Genomic DNA, 21,555 nt, shown 5'->3' on the forward strand with positions numbered 1-21,555 from the left:
TCTGTGGGTATTACAAACGCAGTTAGTCAGCTTTGTTTTTTGCAATCTCTGAAGCAGTAGGAACTACTGATGAAAAATGTGTTTAGGGATTAAATATTTGAGGGTTTCATGGAAGTGTGTGAAATGTACTTCACAATATAGAACTCTTAGGCCTCATTTTCCAGTGCCTTGTTCCTTGTGCCAGATGTTTTCATCAGTGCCTCATGAATATGAACTGTACACAAAATACTAAGTTTTTGTGGGTTTTATGATTTACGTTCATTATCAACCAATAGGGAGTCGTAGAGCAAAATAAAATCAGGCTAAAGACTGCTTCAACAGGACAGCTAACTTATGGAAATATTGAAACCTCCCTAGACAAGGTGTTCATATATTTGCCATGCCTACCATCTTTTTGCTAATAGGTAATGGCAATCCTTCTTGTTGCAAATAAAACACTTGTTATCTTCAAATCCACTGAGGACTTGGTGGTCCAGCTTGTTTTCTTCATTTTTGTCTGAGACTTTCACGGTTTTGACTGCCACTACTAAGTTTCCCTCTGCTTTCACTTCTTTAGGATGATGACCTCTAGCTCCTGAAAAGTTTATCTTGTGCTTTCATCATTTCGATGACTTTCTGCTTCCTCCTGGAGTACTCTGCCTGCTTTTGCTCTCCAGAACCCTTTCCTGCAGTGTGGTGCTGAGGGCTCAGCCCGGTATTGCTCCGGCCCAAAGACCCCCTCCACGCAGAGCAGGCCACAACAGCAGCTCAAGACAAACTGCAATTATTAACACCTTCTATACGGGTACCTCTTTTAGTGCTTTCAAAGGTTGCAGTCACCTAGGAAGCGTGACGGGCTCCTGTAGGTGCAGCTCCATTCGCACTCGGGATCTCCCGCCGGCGGCGCTGCCCGGTCAGGGGCAGCGACAGGGGCAGGGCCGGGCAGGGCCGGCCCCCTCCCGTCACCTCCCCCGCTTCCTCCCGGCCCCGCCTGTTGATGTTTCACTTGCTTTTAATTCCCGGGTCGCAAGATGGAGGCGGCACTGGGACGCCGGGAGCTGCTGCTGCTGCCGCTGTCGCTGCTGCTGCCGCCTCTGGCCGCCGCTCTGCTGGGCCCGGCCGCGCCGCTAGGACAGGTACCGCCGGAGCCAGCCCCGGCCCTGCCCCTGCCCCCTGCCCCTGCCCCCTGCCCCTGCTCCCTGCCCCTTTCCCTGCACTGCCCCTGCCCCTCTCCCTGCCCCTGCCCCTCTCCCTGCCCCTGCCCCTCTCCCTGCCCCTGCCCCTCTCCCTGCCCCTGCCCCTTTCCCTGCACTGCCCCTGACCCTCTCCCTGTCCCTGCCCCTGACCCTCTCCCTGTCCCTTTCCCTGCCCTGCCCCTCTCCCTGCCCCTGCCCCTCTCCCTGTCCCTCTCCTTGTCTCTGCCCCTCTCCTTGTCCCTGCCCCAGCCCCGCTCCCTCACAGGGGTGAGCCAGACCCTGTGAGGGGCGACAGGGTTTCCCCTCTCCCTTTGCTGGTTCGTCTGTATAGGATTCGATGTGCTGTATCTGGCAGGTCTGAGAGGGGAGATGGTTACTTCTGTGTAGTGTAGATGTGTTTGTATTTTATTTTCAGGCTTGTCCTTCTACAGCTCCGTGGTTCAGTGCCGTAGAAGTATGCACTGCATTAGCTCCTCACTTGCGCCTAGCCTACTCGTGAATCCAACTAAGGAAGAGGTTTTGATATATTGGTGTATATCTGTAAATACACAGGGCATCGTGGTGTCTTTTTCTGTTCCAATATCTATGCGGTATCTTGGTGACATCAGTTTTAAATTTGGTGGCTTTTTAAAAGAGTGGAAGGAATGTTTTGTGTACTACTTAGGAGAATTTTCTAGTGGGAATGAAAAGATTTGCCATAGAACCAGGTAAGCTCTGACATCTAGAATTACAGAAGAGCTGGGTACTTCTGTGTGAGGTTAAGTCATGATCAGATTTAGATCCTCTAAAATTGTTATAATTGTGAACCCAAAGTGTAAGATCACAGAGGGAAGTTGTGAGGGGTTTGTAGTCAAATTATCTAGCCAATGTGAAGTTACTGTTACCTGACCAAATTTATTATGTCTTTTTTTCCTCCAGAGTTACTTCTTTATTAGTGTAATTTAAGTACAGCATTTCCAAGAAAGCCTGACGGAGGCCCTGCAGTGACACATCCTGTGTTGCGAAGCAGGATTCATTCCTGGCCTTACTTCCTGGTTTCTGCTTCTCTTTATGAACTTCTGAGGAGAGACCTCCTTAGCTCTGATTTCAAAACAGGGATCTAGATCTTCAGACATCTATAAAAGTGCCTGAATGCCTGAAGTGAGGTGCAGTAAAGAGAGCAGAGGGAGCTCAATACTTGTGTACTTTGCTTATCCCTCTGAGAAAGGGAGTGCTGGCTTGAATTTGCCAAAAGGCTCATGAAATGACAATGTAATACAGACTTATGCTCTTGCTCACCTTCTACCCAGGAGCTGTCACAATTCCACACTGAAACTACAGCTTGGTAACATTAGAGTTCTTTGTCACTGCTGGCAGTTTTAAAGGACGTGGAGGCATATTTGTGTTTGCTGTCTTTGGATGTGAAAGCGTGAGCAGCGTGCAGGGGTGCTGGGGCAGTCCCACATAAGGCAGCTTGGGTCAGAGATAGAACATTAGGTATGTTTTGGAGTGTGAATAGGGCTTGAATTAGGAACTGTAATGTCTTGTGGGCACAGTTGTGCTGTTGGTGGGGTTGAGTTTGTCCACTAGTGCCGTATTGCTCAGGTGGTCTTGTGAACTCATGATTTGCTAGTTTGGAAGCATCTGCACTCTTTTAGTTTGACGAAGGTCTGGTGGCTTAAGTATATGCAGAAAATTTCTTCTAGAGTCAAAAAGGGACATACAAATTTTTACTTTAAAGTTTTTTCTTTTTAAATGTTAGATTTAGCCAAATAAAAAGTTGTGTTTTCTCCTGCACAATTTAGTTTTGTACATACAGGACCAGTTCTGATTCAAAAGGAACAGTGTGTCTTGAGAAAGTTTTGTGTAGAAGAATCAATGTTTTTTGACAGAGCTGTTTTTTGGTGGCCTGTTAGGAACAGAAGTGCCTAGGCAGTGGGAATACCATGCTGTCAAGTTGCCTTCAGGAGCCATGAGCTCAGTGGCAGTGAGGTCAGAATAACTGTGTTGTTTCCTCAGGGTGGCTTGGGACTGGGAGACTGGTTGGGAGCAGGCAGCATCAACATGGTCAGCTTTGCTTCGGCTGGACAGCATAACTGTGCTTTGCAACTCTGTGAGCCCACTGCCTGCACTGTACTAACAGCTTCACATTTTGTTAACTCTTCCATGTGGGGATTAAAGCTGATGCTAAAGTTTACCTCCATGCTGATGGCAATGGTGTTACAGAAACCATAGTGGAAGGACTGAGGAAAAACCTTGAGACACTGGAATAGCATTTTGTAAGGCTGAAATGCTTTTGTTCAGCTCTGGAATGTGAACGCCTCAACTGTTGTGCAATACTTGTAATTTCTTAAAAAAGCTGTTTTGAAATCAACCTTTTTTTTTTTAACATTAGCACGTCTGTTATGGTTTTTATTTCTCCTCATAAAATTTGGATATGCAAAACTGGAGTAAAATTGATTGATTAATTGATTGATTTTAGGCACAATTCAGTTTTTATTGTTGTTATTTTGGGCTTTTTTTTTTCTTTAAAAAAACTTATAGGGAATGGTGCAATAAGAGAGCTGACCTTCATGTTAAAGTAATGTTCTGGTGCAAGGTCAGGAATAAGGTTTTGTGCTTTAGAGTGTTTTTTTAATGTGTTGATAGGATATGGCTAAAAGCAGTGCTAACACCATGTTATTTGCTTATTCTATTTACCTCTTGATAATTTAGGCTAGCAGAGTTCTTTCTAAATAGCATACTTGCCTAACAGATGTTTTATTTCTTTTTAGTTCAGTTGCCTGGGAAAAAAAATAATTTTATATTATTTGTTGCCTGCAAGAAACCTCTGTGTGAATGAGTCGTTTCACAACAGCAGGAAATAATCCTCACTACACATCAACCATTTGGTGCATTGAGTACAATGCATTTTAATCAAAAAAGAAACTTGTTAATAGCAACATGCTGGAACATTTCTTCCATTGCTTTATGCCAGCTTCTCTATTGGCAGCCCAGCACATGTGAATTTTAGGCCTTAAATAGCTGACATCATCTTCCTATGTATATTTGATTAAATTAAAGCAGTATGATGCAACTGTGTCTCTAAGATGTGAGACTGAGTAGTCACCTTTAAAACTCATGACAAAATATTCTTGTATGAGTTGGTTTAATAGGAAGGGTACAAAGGCAATTAATTCTGGTAACACACATAGGGAAATGGAAGTATAAGCCATGTTGTTGTAAAACAAGGAAGGAATGAAATTAGGTGTGCTTCTTCAGGAAAGCGAAGTAAAGCAAAAGCATCATGTTAGATCATTACGTTAAGAAAGAGCTCAGCTTTAGCTAGTTAAGAAAATACTGGATGTAGTTATCTTACCCTAAATATTGTCATGCAGTTTAATAATGCCAAATCCTAATGGAGAAAATTTTGTACAAAAATTTTCTGAAATGCGAGGGGCAAATTACTGTCCTGCAAACTTGTAAAATTATAACTTGTCACATCAAACTTTTATCATGGTTACTTCTCAATTCAGTTATGCCTGACTGCAGTTAAGACTCCACAACATAGTTCTGTTTTGATTCTTATGAAAGAATTACGTGAAGCATGGATCATGGAGCCCTGGATTGCAATATATGGTTACACTACTTGGACCCAGTTGATCATGTGAGTGCCAGAGGTCAAGTGTTATGAGTTCTTGTGGTAGATTTGTCTGTCTATTCAGACACTTCTTTTCCTATAATCTCTTCTCAAATTTAGAAACAGGCGATTAGTTTTGTCTATTTTTACCTGCTCAGCAACCTGCATGGGACTTTACATTTTTCAGTCACAAACAGGATATCAGAAGTGCCTGTGTAATGGCTGTGAGGGGATTGTCTGCCTTTCAAGTCTCTGTACAGCTGGCCATCTTGTAAGGCATTGTGCCATCTGTTCCTAGGGCTGCCCACAGGCCTTGTAGTGCAGAAAAAGCCTTGTTTGAGAGAGCCTCAATAGAGAACAGCTGTGCTTCAAGTGGGCCGGCTGCTAGCGGCAGAATCTTGATGAGGCTTGTGTGATTGATGCAGCTGTGTAGGACTGAACAGTTACCCTGTACTGGGAGAAACTGTACAGTGCACCCCATCAGGTATTCACTGCCTGTGGATAAAGTTTTTCCATGATTCTTTAATCACATCATCAGATCTGTTTGAAGTTCCTGCGTGATCGGACCCATCAGCTTTTTCTTTTGCGGCATTTTTCTTAAAAAGCAGTATTAGGTGAAATGTTCTCTCTAGATTTGTGTGGTGTTAGTCTTTGAGAATTAATGAATATTCCCTTTTAACTTATGCCAGATGCTTTATATTCTTTGCTGACATATTTTCCCCTTCTTGTTGTTCTGGTGCTACTGTGATTATACTGCCCCAGTTAACAGTCCTGGGTTCTGTTGCAGCACACAGTGAAAAAGGTTAGAAAATGATTACTACCTGTTTACCTCTGCTGATCCAAGCTCTCAGAAATTCACCAGTTCACTGTAACCTATGCCCTCACGCTGTTAGTGCTGCTGTCCTAGAACAGAATGACTTATATTTGTGGTAGGGGTGCTGTCCTCTTTGCAGGTTCTTTGGCCACTACCACTGTAAATATCACTGCTGGAGCACTAACACAGGGATGAGAAATCATAAGATAACTCAGGAGAGACATTTACATCCTGTAAGAGCATTACGAATGATAGGGCCATTTTTAGTGCAGATGGGAGTTTTGTGTGAAGGCATTTGCCAGCACAGGAGGGTACAAAGGGCTGAGGATTATGGAATGGGGTCAATGTTAAACTGAAAGCACACCCCAATTCTTAGGGACTTGAATTGCTTCTTGGGGCTGTCCTTTCATTCTGGCTCTGTCAAAGCACTGCTTTTTCAATTATCCCTGTAAATTCAGAACCTTTTAAATTACGGGCCTGTTTGAAACTTGCATGATACTGAAAAGTGTATTGTAAGTTATATAACCAAACTTTACACTCATGGTTAAGGCTTCTCCAGAAATCAGCAGTGCAATAGTATGGACTACTGCAGAGTTCTGTGTTCTGCTCTCAGTGGCTTTGTTATTGCAGGATTGGCTAGTTTGCCTTTACAAAATAAGGGATGTGGGGTTATTTACCTTTCTTAGTACTGAAGTTCATAACCACAAGACATTTCTACAAAGCACTATAAAACACTTTTTTCCCCTCCACCTTCAGGTTGTGAATTTTATTATGGTAACAGAAAAGAAATTTCCTCTGTTGAAATTAAAGGATGTTCTGTAAGTGTGTGAGTCCTCAGCCCTAGGACTGGAAAGATGGGGATTTGAATTATCACTGGAGAACTTTCTAGCAAGTGTGGCTTGTCAGACCAGGCATTTCCTCCTAAAATGGCTACAAGAGCCGTTGGCCTGCCACATCTGTTTCCCCCCTTAAGGAGGCATAAACAATGTATGGCTCCTGAGCACTCATCAACATGCAGATATTGAAGGGGTACCAGTCAGGTTTGTGATAACAGGAGCAGTGCCATGCATCACTTCTTCCCTGCCATGGGTGAAAGTGGATTATCTGGGATGGTGCTCTGCTCTTCTGTGAACTGTGGCTTCCTTTTCCCCAGCCCTCTTGCCCAGCTTTTTATTGCATTTGGCATGCATCTTGTTATTTTTGCCATCGTGTAGATATTGTTATGGGGTATGTGTAGGGTCAGGAAGATTGGCCACAGCAGGACCCATTGCGTTTTGAGTGTGATACTGCAGGAGACACCAGTGGGAAGCCATGGGAGGACAGCAGTGTGAAACTTGTGTTCAAAAAAGGGTTAAGACTGAGCTGGAACACAGCTGTTTTCTGTGGGAAGATATGAAGGGTAATGAACTACCTGTTCATAAACTGTAAAACAAGAGCATATGACAACTCAGTAGAATGGATGTACAGGGAAGATACCAGTAGAATTTGTTGGATCTGAATGTGAACAGACTAGTTAGTCCCAGGAATGGCAACAATGTGAGTTCTCATTGTGTGTGAACAAAAAAATTGCAAGGGTCATGATACAGCTGCTGTAGGGGAATACTGATCATTGCTCTGAGTTACTTTATGGACCTGCACCATTAAGGAGATGCATCACTTGAGATGGTGGTGAGGACAGACGTCTCCCAAGGACATGCTGCAAGGACAGACAGATCACGCAGCAGAGGCAGTCCAACCATCTGTGTCCATGAGAACAAGGAGCCCAGCTCATTCTTCCCAGCTGAGTTCTTGTATTTCTTATGCTTGTCCAGCTCTTCCTTTCTTGCTCAAGTGAGCAATAGAAAAATGGTCTGCAAAAAAGGGAAAGTTTTTGTGCCAATTTAATGAGCTAAATTACCTCACTGACTTGGGATAGATGAGAGGGAAGGGTGATATGCAGGAGAGCTCTGCACTCTCTTTCAGTGGCAGAGGCAGCAAGTGTTTAAACTGTCTTATTTGTCCACAATCTGATTACAATCAATATATTTGTTACAATCTGATTCTCGAACCTTTAACGGCACAGAAGTGATCCACTGAAATATTTAATTTCTTAAACATGTAACATGCTCTTCAAGGGCAAGTATTAAGTATATTCTGGAGTTCACTGTGCCAACAGAGCTGACAGATGTTTTGAAGGAAATTAATCATTGTATGTATAGCTAGCTTTGTACATTTCACAGTCAATTGTTGAGCATATCTAGCTTCCTTCATGCCCTTCACTTTCAAATAGAGCATTTAATAAAAAAAAAAAAAAAAAGAAGGTGGGGATTTTCCTATTTTTCATCAGTCATTTCCTTTTTCTTGTAATCTCAGTCCCTTTGTAGATGTCAAAAAAAGATTGTGAAATACTTTCTGTGTAAAAAACCTCAGATGTAATTTGTGGCTTAAAAAATGAAGGACTATTATGACTGCCTGGAAAATCCATCTTTTGTGCCCTTTGAATTCCCAGAAAACAGAAAAACCTAGCAAGTGATGCCACAAAGATGCTAATCTGTTAAACAGTTTGAGAGTATAAAAGATTTACAGTTCTGATTGCTAAGAGCTAAAAGATCTAAAAGTTTGGTGGATTTTTATTTTACTGTTAATATACACAATTCTTAAAATATGAGAAGAAAGTAAATGGTTTGAGGAAATTACAGGAAGACAGGATAGAATATATCCTATGTTTATACTGTTAATCCAGTTTATATCTTTATTACTCAGACTTCACTTGACTGAGTAATTTGGTAATTTTCATTTCCTTTGAATAGCTAGGATTTAAGTTTTGAAGAAAAGTCACTATAAAAACCTGTTTCATAGAAGGGGCATTGAGGAAGCCATTTCTGTTTGGCTGGCCAGATACTTCAGACCCATTTGGCCTATTTCCAAGTTGCTCCAAACCCAAAGGTTATCTGTGGTAGGTTAAACCATTCTTCTCATGATGCCAGATTCCAGCTGAATCAGACTTTGAGATTGTTTTTCAGTTTTTGACAGTTCTGGCTCCTTTAGTATACTCATTACATTGTTTAAATTACTTTTTTGACATTACAATCATGCTTCAGAATTTTTCTGCTCATGAACTGAGGCTTTATTATGTTAGGTATTGTGTATTTCACATATTTTCTGGCTGAAAATCTAGTGTTTAAAAATACTAAATGAAAAGTCTTTTTGTGTATTTACATTTTTATTTATTTTAAATTCTGAGCATGTTCAGCTTTTTATTGAGACATGACTCACTTTTTAACTGTTGGCTGTGAAACAATGACTCAACTACAGAGCTAAAGAAGAAGGTATTGCTGAAGGTGTGGAGACATTTTCGAGAGGAAAATGGATCCACAGAATCACCAAATTATTTAGGTTGGAAAAGACCTCTAAGATGAAGTCCAGCCTTTGACTGGACACCACCCAGTTAACTAAACCACAGCACTAAGTGCCATGTCCAGGTGTTAATGAAATGAATGATTTAAGGCTCCCACAAGCCAAATATGGAGCTTAACGTTATTTTTGAAGAGGTGCCTGTGGAAAGCAGTGTGGCAATCATTACTTTTGGCTATGTGCAATCAAGATTCGATTTTTGTATGTAGGTTTTTTTCAGGGACAGACCTGGGACATTTAAGGTCCCATTTGCAAAGCAGCTGCTGAAATTACAAAGGAGAAATGAGAGGACAGAATGAGTGATTCAATAAATTACAGCAATTAGGGTTTGAAAGAAAGAAGGAAATTCCCATTTTCTGTGAGTTTGAGGTGTCCCATGTGGCATAATTTGGGAATCATAACCAAAGAAACAGGATTTCTGCTGACAAAACTAATGTTTTTTACTATAAACTAAAATGTATAAAACTTCACTTCAAAGACTAACTGGAGTGCTTGAAAAAACATTTACAGAGAATCTGATTTTTATCTTTTATGGTCTATTATTTTTCAGCTAATATGAGAGACTTCCAATTTTATCCTTGTGAAACAAGGGATTATTATTATTATTTTATCTTTATTACAAAAAACCACAAACTATACATAGGGGGATGCAGATGTCATTCTTTCTCATCAATCCTCTTTATTAAAAAGAGGGATGAAAAACCAGACTAATCCTTACATGAAACAAGAAAGCATATTCCTTTTCCTTCTGTCTGCTGGATAGAAAGCCTGGGAATGCACTATGGGGTTAGTACGAAGTCATTCTGCCAGGACACGTGCCAGAACATGAAAGTTGCCTGCAGTGGCTCATGTATTTTCTCAAACTTACGTCTCTTCTCACTTTTTTTCCAGGAAGCAATCAGAGTTGGTGTTATGATGCTGAACACCAGTGGAGAATTTCACAAAGGACAGGTTTGTCTGGTTTTTCTATTTATTCAGTGAATTAATATGCAGCAAAACAAAGTCCACAAGTATATCCTTTATTCTGACATCAGTCAGTATGGAGTGTGTTCCTCTGAGAGCAGAATTGTAGCACAGGGATAGGAAACATACACTCATTCTGGCTGTGTTTCTTTCAGGTTCTTTTTAACATCACCTATGTTAATGGACAGGTATATCTAAATGACTTTCCTATGAAAAGTGGCGTTGCCCACATAACATGTCAAACAATAATACGTGAGTATTCTCTTTTCCTTTTTTTTTAAATTTTTTTTAGTTTTCCTCCCTCTCCTGGGGTATTTGGCTTCTCTGTTGTCTAGCAACTAAATCTTACAATGGCTGTGTGTTTTGCATGTTTTAAACCAGAGCATTGTGGAAGCAAAATATTTCCCAAAGTAGGAAATTTAATTTTGGCATTAAAATGGATCCAAAAATCTTACCACCTTCATCTCAAGTCACATTAACAGTCTTGTGTGTAAATGGTCTAATCTGAAATCCAGACTCTGCCCATCTTTTCAAAAGAATGTTTTGCACTACAAGCTAGTCAATGTAAACAGAAGGATGCAACTCCACCCTGCTAATGGCTGTGTCCCTAGGTTGGCTGGCATACATCCAGAAGGAGATTCAATAACAAAAGTATGAATTGTTGTTAGGAAGATCTTTTAATGATATCACTTCTGTGTCTGTTGGACAAACAAGTTTCTTCTGGATAGGATATTATAGCAAAATACGGCACTTTTGCTAGGGTCCTGCAGTAGTTAATGACCTCAAATTGTCTTGAAACTGTTTTTCCACTGAGTCAATGCTACATTTTTCATGAAAAAACAGAAAGTACTGTGATTTTTTGGAAATCCACAGAGCATACTGTGTAATTTATTAAACAAGGACCATTGTACTTACTTGATTTAAGCTTCTGTTGTATTGAGAAGAGTCTTCTGCTGCATGAGATGCAGTCAGTCTCTAGGTTGATATCTGAGGTCATCCTCCTCAGGCACTTCGGGAATACTAACACTTTTTCAAACTGCCTCTCTGAGCTGTGACCTTGTTGCTTGAACCTTTTTTTCTCAAGCATGATCAATTATTAATTTGAGAGTATTTCTTTTCTGGAGAGAGAGAGAGAGCAGTAATCAATTTCTCTTTTTTCTGGTACAAAACCACAGCAAAATGTCATTTACTTGCAAATTAACTCACTCCAGAAAAATAGATATGATTTTATTGACTAATTCTGAGAGCTTCTGATCACTCTTCTGTAGCTCCTATTAATTTCCCAAATAACAGTTGTAGCACTTGCAGTGACTAGTTTTGAATCTGAAACAGTGAGGAAAATACTGATTTGACCTGGGAGCTAGAAACCTGGAACTCTTTATCTCCATGTTTGGGTCTGAGTCCCCACCGCAATACCTCTCTGTTACCTATAATGTAATGTTTATACTATTTACTTATTAAATTATTGGCAGCAGATTCAGGCAGTATTTGTAAAATGCTAAAGGAATGTCAAGATACTTACTAATAGAGGGGAAAAATACCCCTGAGTGTATATAAAAACAAAACTTGACCTTCATAATCATGCTTTAGAATATGAGACACCACGTACTCTGACATCGTTGTCAGATCATTCCTGGCACCTACATCCCCACTTGAAGTTCCTCCAGATGTCAGTTTTGTATCAGAAGTGTATCTGTCACTCCTGTGAATGTAGAGGTGGTTGAACAGCCTGACACACGGTAAAAGCTGGGAACACAGGGAGCCTCAGCTGCTTGGCATCTTAGAGGCTTTGGGCCTTTAGTGCATGCTTGCTGCTCCAAGTCAGAAAACATTCAGTAACCAGGTTAGTGCCCTGGCTCACACCTGTAGTGAACTTTCTTTCTGCCACTTATTTTGGCAGTGGAAGACAGTACTAAACTATGCCTGAAAGTATTTTTCTATATTTTAAATGAGAAAAATACCTTTGTGAGGACAGGGGTCACAGCATAAAAGTAAGGGACATGCTGAGTAGTTACTGTGTGACTAAGAGACCCAAGTCAAACCTTATCCCACATTAACTGACAGGCTCAGCACTGCAAGCAACACACACACAGCACCTGTGGCTTAGCAGCAGGGATGGTTTGGTCTCAGTTCATGTCCCTCAGTATCTGCATGCTGGAGAGATCCCTCACCTCCACTCTTGTGTTTCTCCAGGACTTCAGTTCTTGCATGCCATCACCTGAAGCAGAGGTGTGGTAGCTGGGAGGAGGATGCTAAGACTACGCAGAAACAGTCAGGGTAGAAAGGCAGTTCTGTGTGTCCTTGTAGAATATTAAGTTGTTGAAATAGCTGAAAGCTTTTGTTAGGAAGAGAGGTTGAGGTGTCACCAGTCACATATGAAAACAGAGAGGGGGACAGAAAAATATGTAGGAGAGAACTGTCACTCATCTTGAGCAGGAGATGCAGTGTGCCTGGAAAAGAGCACATTTGTTTCTGTATTCAGAGGAAGGGGAATGTTGTGCAAACCAAGATGTTTACACAGGTGGCTAGCTAGGCTGTGGCATAACTCTTATGATGTCCTTTGGACGACTGAAATAAGAATGCAGCAATAACCAAGCCAAAGAGGTCTGCTTAGAGTGCTTAAATGCAAACCTCAAAAGCAGACATTCAACATTGTTTGCAGGCTTCCTGAGTCAGGGGATTGTACAGCTCTGCTGTGTTAGGAGACCTGCTCTGAGTCTGATTTGGTGATATACTGGTAAAAAAATCATGGCACCTGTTCTAGCTGTTGCCCAGATTACTACTGGTTGTAAAAGCAGTTACCGGAAATGTTAAGCACATCGGCATAGCGCAAATATTCTGTACAGTTGTCCTGGCATCTCTGGTTTGATGCTAGTGCTACTCTGACTTCTCCATTCAAGTGCTGCATGTACAAAGGCATCTATGTCAGAGTTGCACCTGTTTTCTCTATGGTTGGCTACTGCTTTCTGCTTGAGGTGTTTTCTCTTCGAAAATCATGACATTGTGTGTTAACAGTGGAGAACAGAAGCTTGGATAACATACCGGATCAGCAGCGCCTGGGAACCGTCAGTGTTCGCATCATGGTTCACGAGTGGCCTTTGGCATCTACTTCAGATTTGCAGCTGATTGTCATTCAGGAAGAAGTGACAGAAATTGATGGAAAACAGGTAAAAAAAAGCCCTGCTACAACATTCTGCTTGTTTTTAATTTAGAAGAGGCAAGTAGCTCCCAAGGATTAAAAGATGTACATGTATCTGGCTGGTGATAGAACACTGAAGTTCATAATTAATGTTAACTAACACAGTACTAAAGGAGATAACAGCAGAGTTGGCAGTATAATAAGTGGAGATGTTTCATGAGGAAACATCAAGTTTTAATGCTTCTATTCATATTTTAATAATTATCATTAACTATATCACATGCACTTTGAATAAGTGAACTTGTGCAAGCAAAGCCAGACTCACAAGCAAGAGCTGATTTATAAAATAATGCACAAAAAACAAAACAAAAAGGGGCATGGGGTCATTCTGCATCTTGGGGTTTTCCCTGTTGTTTATTCCAAGCTAACAAAAGGCTTCAAGCAGGTAGCATGGGGAACAGCTTGCAGTAGTAAACTCATGGCAAGTGGGCTTATTGTGAAAGCCCACCACATGAGAGCTTAGCCTTAGAAGACTTTGCAAGCAAAATAATTTGAATTTTGATAATGAACGTGCATTTTGAGATGAACAAGCACCTCCACCCCTCCAATTCTAAGTGTATTTGCACAAATAGCAGTCAATGTGAGGGGTTGCAATTCTAGCTGACATTGAAATGTGCAGAATTGAGTTCTCAAAATCACCTGTACGGTGTAGTTGATTTACTAACCAAAGAGATTCAGTAGAAAACATCCAGCTACTGAAGCCAGTTAAGACCAGTGACTTATTTCTGTGTCTGCACATCTGCATCTTACATGTGGCCAGGCTTTTTTGAAACTGGCTTGTGTTCTGCTGCCTTTTTCTTTTTTAAAAGGATAATGATGACATTAACACTGATCCTTGATTAATTGCATGGTCAACATGTAGTATTTTTTTCAGGGATATGTATAATGTCAGAATCTGTTGGTTAGTGAAAAGCCCCACTGAGAGGGCTGTAGCTTTTCCAAAGAGGTCTTTATCCCACTGATAAGAGCCTAAGATATTGTGATTTGATCCAGTTGTTACACAACAGCGGCATTGTATTTCAGGCCCCAAAGTAGACATCACACTGCATTTCACATTTTCATAGGGACCTAGTGAAAACAACCAGAAAGCTAATGCTGTTTCCTTCATTGTTCCTTGAAGTCAAAAGCAGTCTCACATAAGCACAGTAGAGGAGCAGAATCACCTCCCTTGACCTTCTGGCCACACTGCTTTTGATGCAGCCCTAGAACAGAGTTTGCTTTTTGGAATGTGAGTGCATGTTGCCAGGTCATGTTGAGCTTCTCATCCACCAACACTCCCAAGTCCTTCTCTTTAAGGCTGCTCTTTATCCATTCACTGCCCAGCCTGTACTTGTGCTTGGAACTGCCCCAACCCAGGTACAGCACCTTGCACTTGGCCTTGTTGAACTTCGTGAGGGGTCCACCTCTCAAGTCTGTTCAGCTGCTTCTGGATGGCATCTCTTCCCTTCAGCAGGTTGACCACACAGTGTCATCAACAAACTTGCTGAGGGTGCACTCAGTCTCACTCTCCATGGTGTCAGCAAAGTTGTTAAACAGCAGCAGTGCAAATACCCATCTCTGAGGACACTACTTGACCACTTGTCACAGATGTCCATTTGGATATTGAGCCACAGACAGCAACTTTCTAGAGTGCAGCCATCCAGCCAATGCCTTACCCACTGCCTGCTCCATCTGTCAAGTGCACGTCTTTTGTTTAGAGACAAAGATGTGAAGCAGGACACTGTCAAATGCTGACACTTGGCTTTCAGTTGCTAAAAACAAGCAATGTTCCTACAAATGCACAAGTGTCAGTCTTATCTCAGCAAGACTTTCAATGTTTGCAAGTGCTTTCACTACATACGTGAGTTTTCCATGCCCTAAAATGCCTCCCTGCAAGAGGATAGTGATGTACTATGTAAGACTTGTTTCAAAAGCCCATGGCTTTGACTAACATGTGCTTTTGCAGGGAGAGGGACCCAGTCTGTTCAGTGTGTTTTCTGATGTGCTATGGTCTACATAAGTGTGATATGCAAAAGAATACTAATTTGTGTTATAACAGCCCTACATGTCCGTCCTAGTGGCCTGAAGTTTTCTGGGATGTACTGGTGCCCTCTGCCAGCCTGCTTCAGTGTTGCTTTAAACTCAGTAATACTGTGCTTGCATCTTTTGTAGGTTCAGCAGGAAGAAGTAACAGAAATAGATATTTTAGTAAAGGACCTGAGAGTACTTAGACACTCCAACTACACCGTCCCTTTGAAAGAGAGCATGCTGTATTCCATGCCAAGGGACAACGACGTGTTATTTACACTGCCCAACCTCTCAGGAAAAGGTATCTCTCAGCTTTTAAGTAGTATTTTCATCCAAGTCCAATGTATTGCTTTACTGGGTAAGAGAGGATCATTCATCCCTTGTTTTACATAGCGGAAGAGTTTTTTCATTAAGAGGGATGGGTTTTATTTTGTATGTCTTGGTTTTTATTTTTTTAAAACACCTAAATTCAACTCTTTGTATTAGGTATTTTATTTGTTTGCTTTCAAAACTGTTCTCCTTTGAAGTGCTTGATACTTGATAGTCTGCAATACAGACATCTGACAGGAATAAATTTCTCTCTGAGATCTGCAATGGAAGTTTCTCTACAGCTCCCCCTTTTTCCTGAGAATGAAAGAGAGAACTGTAGAGGAAATACCTGTCCAGGTCAATTCCAAACCACAGAGCAGTTTTCTGTTATTAAACTTGAATAACTTAAAAGAAATAGAAGTTAATTGATGCCTTAATTTTATTTCAGTTTTGTTTAATCAAAAACAGTCAAGGATTTAACTGCAGTAGAATATTTTGATCTGATCCATCACCTTTTAATCTGAAATTTACAGCTAAGGGCACAGCTAAAGGCTGCACTGTAACACTCTTCGACTTCTTATCAAATTCACGACTCAAGTCATAAAAAACCCTTCTGTGTTCTTGCTGTAAATGTGTGAGAACTGTACCCTCTGCAGAGAAACACAGCATGTCTTTATTTTCCTGCAGAGTGAGTCAAACAAAAAGCAAACTCCCCACTAAATCTAGCTTTTCTTCTTCAGATATTCAAGATCCACTGCAAACTACCAGTCAGTACCTCATCCAGCAAGTAGAAACTACAGTGGACGAAGAGACATTACCTGGCAAGTTACCAGAGACCCCTCTTAGGATAGAGCCTCCATCTTCTTACAAGGTGCTTTTGTTGTTTGCTTGCTTGTTTTAATTGTTAGTATATTATTATTATATAAATATAATTATTTAAAGACAGACAACCACTAAGACAAGTGGATTTCTGCAGATAAACAAAGCCCAAATAAATCAAAAAATGCCCCCTCCCAAATGACTGTTTAGCAATGACAAGTCCAGTAGGAATCCATTGGGCTTCTAACTCTTGCCATGTTCTGAACACACAGATACTTCATGATAGTCAGTTATGATATTTACATTATACCAAGCTAAGCATTTATGACAATTTCAAATATTGCTTAGCTTTAAATTCCACCATTTTTTCCTGACTGTTTAAGTGCTTACCCTTCTGAGAAATGGACAGCTGGTCTCACCTGCTGTAGGAAACACAGTAACAGCTGGAGAAGTTTTCAGTTCCAGCTTAGGCAAGGATGAGTTTCATGAGCTCCTCTGTGGCCAGAACACTCACAGCTATAACACAGTGTCTGCTCTGTTCAAGCGTGCTTTATTTTCCAAAGGGGGCTTTAATGAACAGAGAGCTAAACCTTCACCTGTTTCAAACTTTGAACAATAAAGATATATGAACCAGCAGTCAGTTCCATCTTGCTTTTATGTATGTTTAAGCATATATGAGTTTAAGTAAAATTACTGCCATGTAATGCAATTTACCAGTAGCTAAAAAAAAATCCCCAAAACCCCAGCAGCTGCTTTGTTTTGCAATTTTTGTATTTTTACCTGTTTTGTAGGTGATGTGCCAGTGGGTGGAAGACTTGAGAAAAGGGTTGTGCAGATTCTGGTTTCAGTCTTTACCTATCTTGTTTAGCTTCATGGAAGTTGTTATTGTTGGAGTTGTTGGAGCAGCTCTGATTATCAAAGTCTTAAAGGTGATTCTTCCTTCCTGTGAAAATAAGTAAGTAATTTTTGTAATTATTTTTTTGCTGTGATGAAGGCAAAATATTGACTAAAAGAATCTTCCTAGAAGCAGGCCCATTCTGTAGGATAATGGTAGCAAGAATTCAGCGAGAAAGCAACTGGTAACTTTCCATTCCAAGTGCACTTCTGACACACAGGCATTTCAGAGAGACACAGGAAAGTATTTCATTGGAAATGTCTTTAGCTGAGCTGTCATACTGCCAAATTTTTATCAAGTCTTCTAAGGACTACATTGTGAGATGCTATTAACATAATTCCAAGAAAGGAGGGTAGAAACTAGGGCTAAACAATTCTTTTCATACTCCTCCTGTGTTGGAGTTTTACAGTAGTTCTGAAAGGCCTCAAATTTGGATTCGCAAATTTGCATGGGAATTCTCCAAGGGAGACCTACCTCTGTAGGCAGCTTCCAAGCCATAGTGCCTGGTGCTGGCATAGGTGGCAAGAGGCCACAAATGAAGCTGATTGCCTGCAAGGGCTCTATCCATTCAGTGTGTTAGCAGAACTAACATTTTTCAGGAAAGCAAGGTCTCAGAACAAGGGGCTGAAAGATGAATTGGTAACTGCAGGTCACAAATCAGTGTAGATTTAGTGCTATAATGGGCAAGCATGTGTACTTTAAAGGAACCTAAGTCAGCTCTGGAAGAGCTGTCCCTTGGAACTTTATGTTCTTTGGGAAGCGACTGACAGCACAGTGTGCTTCATCAGCCCCAAGCACAGCTGGTATCTTCAAATGCAGCTGATCAGCTGTGCCTCTGAATGGCCCTGCATGCAGTAAATTTATATATCCACTCAGGAGTATGAAGGCTTTGGTCCTTCTGAGAAACGAGAAAATGGAGGGTTGGAAGGTGAGGAAAGTTGGAAACTGCAGTGACAAAAGAGGCAGTACTTCCCCTGGCATGCTGTCAGATGGGAGGGCTTCCCTGGTTAGAGCAGAAGCACTGGAGAAACACTTTGTACTTTCCCCAGGAGTAAGCAGCTTACCACTGGCAGTAAGTAGCTTAACACTGCCATGTATGAAACTGAACAAAGTAGAACTGGGAAGTTCTAATGCCAACAAACTGTTCAGCAAAGTGGATGATGGCCTGTCCATAGCAGAGGTCAGAATGGAGCAGAGGAACCAGCTTGTATTAATTTCTCTTCCACTTGAGGAACACGGGGCTTGCTCAAGCCTTGTTAGTGTGCATAAAGAAATTGAACTCCCCCCACTTAAAAAAACAAACCAACCAGAAAAAAAACCCCAAAAAAACAACACCAAAAACACCTAAACCACAAAGTTATTTTCTGGCTACCTGTGTGGTCCTCTAAAGAATGGTAAAGGTTTAACTCAGGATTGTAAACCAGTAAGAATGAACAGAACATCTCATCTGGTGATGGACAGTTGCAGATATGAGTTAGGATCTCATCCCAAGTCTTTAATGCCATTCTACGTTACACTGGTAAAACTGGAGTCTGTTGTCCTGGAGAATCAGCTGTAGGTCCTGAGAGCACACACTTTCAGGCTACTATGAAACTGAACAGATAGAGCCTACACTGCTGACATTTCAGATGTACAAACTGGGCAAAGGGAGCCCTCAGAAACCACAGCCAGTACATTTTGAGAGCATTTTTCATTGCAACTTCACGTAAGAGATATTATGAGGGTAATACTGAGTTGGTGCATTGATTTAAACTTAAGTTTAGGGAGTTTAAGAGCAAGTCTAATTTGTAGAACACGGAATCGTTTTATGTTACTGTTTTCTAATGCCAGGTAACTTTACCTTTCAGAGGCATCCTTCTCCTGGATCAAGTCAGCTTTGTACCTGTGACTACCATCAGCCTGCCTTCAGACCTTTCAGACAGGAAAAATAATTTAGATGAGAAATCATGTACTTAATACTGTATTTACTTTGGAGTTACTGGTTTTTAAAAAACACACTTTTAGTTGATCTGATATTTGGCACCTAATCTTAATACCTTGGTTTTTTCCTACTAAGAAAACTAAGTCAGTTGATTAATTGATAAAGGGCCTCTCAGGCTGAAGCCCAAAGCTGACTTCCTTGTGCCTCTCCATAAACAAGCAGCCTTTTCAGAAGCTTCAAAATTGAACAGCCTCCTTTTCAGAAGCTTCAAAACAGAGCAGCTTTCCACCCTGAGGGCTACCATTGGTTTTAACTTCTGTGAAGTCACTTTTCCACACCTTGGACAGGATGCTGGCTGCCTTCGTGCCCATAAACTAAGTCAGCTGTCCTGACTAACAAGATGATGAAATTCAGGGTGTCCTTAAGTCCGCAGATAGCATTCTTCAGAAAAAGATGAGGGAATATTGCAAACATCAGCTGTGCCTGCAAACCTAAGCAAACCTGCCCCACCTGGTTCCAGGTCTCATAGGGTTGAGTGTGTCTTGCAAGGAAGATACCACTACCAAACATTTGTGTTACTCAAAAGATCTGACATTTTATATATGCAAAACAAAAATTTGAATGGCAGATTTATATTTCAAGCACTTTACATTTTTATGGTCCCTTCCACTCATAAAAATTGTTAGCAGTTGTAACCAGCTTGCTTTTTGTATCTGTGACAGCAGTACTCTGTGAAAGTCCCAAAAGAAAAATGAAAATTCCATTAAATCCTGCAGAAATACTGGCTGAACTACTGCTGAGTAGGCCCAGTCTGCTCATGCCAGTTTGTACTGTTAACATTTTTCAAATAAACATTTAAATTGTTTATTATACTGTCTTCATGTGTGCATTCATAGTTAGGTAAAACAGCAGTTTGCCAAACATTTCAGACTCTTAGCTTTTCATTGTTCTTATTTACAAAAATTGCATCAAAAGAATGAATAGGAAAAAAAAAACTTCGTAACTGTAACTACCTGCCTAGACTGAGCACAGTTATCATCTGAGTGATCAGAATTACCCATGTGCAGCTGGATGAAGTTGTTGGAGTGAGGGGGGAAAGCTGGGATTCCTCCTCCTCCTGCCCTAAGGAGACATTATCATGAGTTTTATGAGATCCAGGTTACTCAGATGCTGGTCCCTACTGCTGGTCTGTGACAGGAACATCTCTCATTGTCTCACTGAACTGACAGCACTGCAGTGATAAAAGGAACATTTCTAACACTGACTTGGCTTTGTAAAAAAGCCAAATTTCACCACCCAGCAGTGCAGTGTGGTACACACCACACCAGAGGACAGTGCTTAAACTTCCTCTTGTTTTTTATTTTTTGTTCTAGTACCATGTGGGTGGCAGAGGGATTGCCACCCATGGCTGAACAGGAGACTGCTAGGATTAGCACAGCAATGGTGACTGCACAGACAAGAAGTCTGCAAACAGGTGTAGACAAACTTCTCTGTATGTGGCTATTTCCCTGGCCCCTCCAGTAGTGTAGTTCAAGAAGAAGTGATGTACAAGGCTGAAGTTAGCTTCTTCTGAGGAAAAAAAAGCCCAGGATAGACAAGAAACACAATAGCTGGTGCACAGACGCAGTAGGAATTATGCTGCAGATGGAAACTCGGCAGCTGTTTGCATGTGCTCTTTGCATCCCTCCTTATGAAACTGGAAACCAAGCACCTGCAACAGCCACAAGGAGATTTAGCTGTTCTAAACAGCTGCAACAAATTCATGGTTAAGCCTGAAAGTGTTGGTACTGCTTCAAAACTTGTCTGATTTCTGCAGTTAAAAAACACCAGGAAAGAAACACTCCATCAGGTTAATGAAATTCTAAAGATAGTGCAAACCTTCAACACAGTAACTGCCAGACAGTTTCTGCTGCTTTATAGAGCTGGAGTTATCAAGTCCTTATAAAGTTAAAGCTTTTGTGTTTCTGCTTTAGCATGCACATAGTTTTCCCAAATCATGAGTCTCATGCCTTTCAGAGGAGTGCTACTCGGAGAGCTGGCACCACTCTGAACTATTTTGTAAATCAATTAAAAAACTACCTCACCCAACTAAGACAGTAAGGAAAGGGCAACTGTCCTGCATGACAGTCATGGTAAGTCTCATTTTTCCAGGACATGAACTGATCAGGATACATGTGCCCTCTAAGGGAAGGCATGCGGGGGGACTGGGAACTGAAAAAAAACCCCAACAAAACCCATCTACTCAAAAAAATCCCTGGTGGGATAGTGGTAGGTGCATAGAAACAGCAACATCATCTCCTCAGGAGCAGCTCACTGAATACCACATTGCTCTTCCTGCTCTCAGAATACCACATTGGCTGTCCCAAACCAAAATGAAATTCTGAACAGTAACTTCAGCCTCTAGCACCTTTTCTTTCCTGTACTATGCATTGCAGAGATGTTAATTTTGTTCATTTGGAGTG

General features: G+C 41.1%; 1 protein-coding gene across 1 annotated transcript; it reads left to right on the plus strand.

Annotated features, from left to right (window-relative positions):
• The first annotated feature begins 963 nt into the window (after window positions 1–963).
• GINM1 (glycosylated integral membrane protein 1) lies at window positions 964–19,960 on the plus strand. Its single transcript, XM_058836143.1, has 8 exons — window positions 964–1,115; window positions 9,872–9,931; window positions 10,099–10,195; window positions 12,959–13,110; window positions 15,294–15,450; window positions 16,199–16,329; window positions 17,069–17,232; window positions 19,020–19,960. The coding sequence occupies exons 1-8, from the start codon at window positions 1,011–1,013 to the stop codon at window positions 19,126–19,128; spliced, it is 975 nt and encodes a 324-aa protein (XP_058692126.1). The 5' UTR covers window positions 964–1,010; the 3' UTR covers window positions 19,129–19,960.
• The last annotated feature ends 1,595 nt before the right edge of the window (window positions 19,961–21,555 follow it).

The sequence above is a fragment of the Poecile atricapillus genome, chromosome 3 (assembly GCF_030490865.1).
Source record: "Poecile atricapillus isolate bPoeAtr1 chromosome 3, bPoeAtr1.hap1, whole genome shotgun sequence".
NCBI lineage: Eukaryota > Metazoa > Chordata > Aves > Passeriformes > Paridae > Poecile > Poecile atricapillus.

Coding starts and splice junctions, on each gene's coding strand:
- GINM1 (XM_058836143.1), top strand. CDS start 1,011: ATGGAGGCGGCACTGGGACGCCGGGAGCTGCTGCTGCTGCCGCTGTCG. Junction 9,932..10,098: donor GAGAATTTCACAAAGGACAG/GTTTGTCTGGTT, acceptor TGTTTCTTTCAG/GTTCTTTTTAACATCACCTA. Junction 10,196..12,958: donor AACATGTCAAACAATAATAC/GTGAGTATTCTC, acceptor GTGTGTTAACAG/TGGAGAACAGAAGCTTGGAT.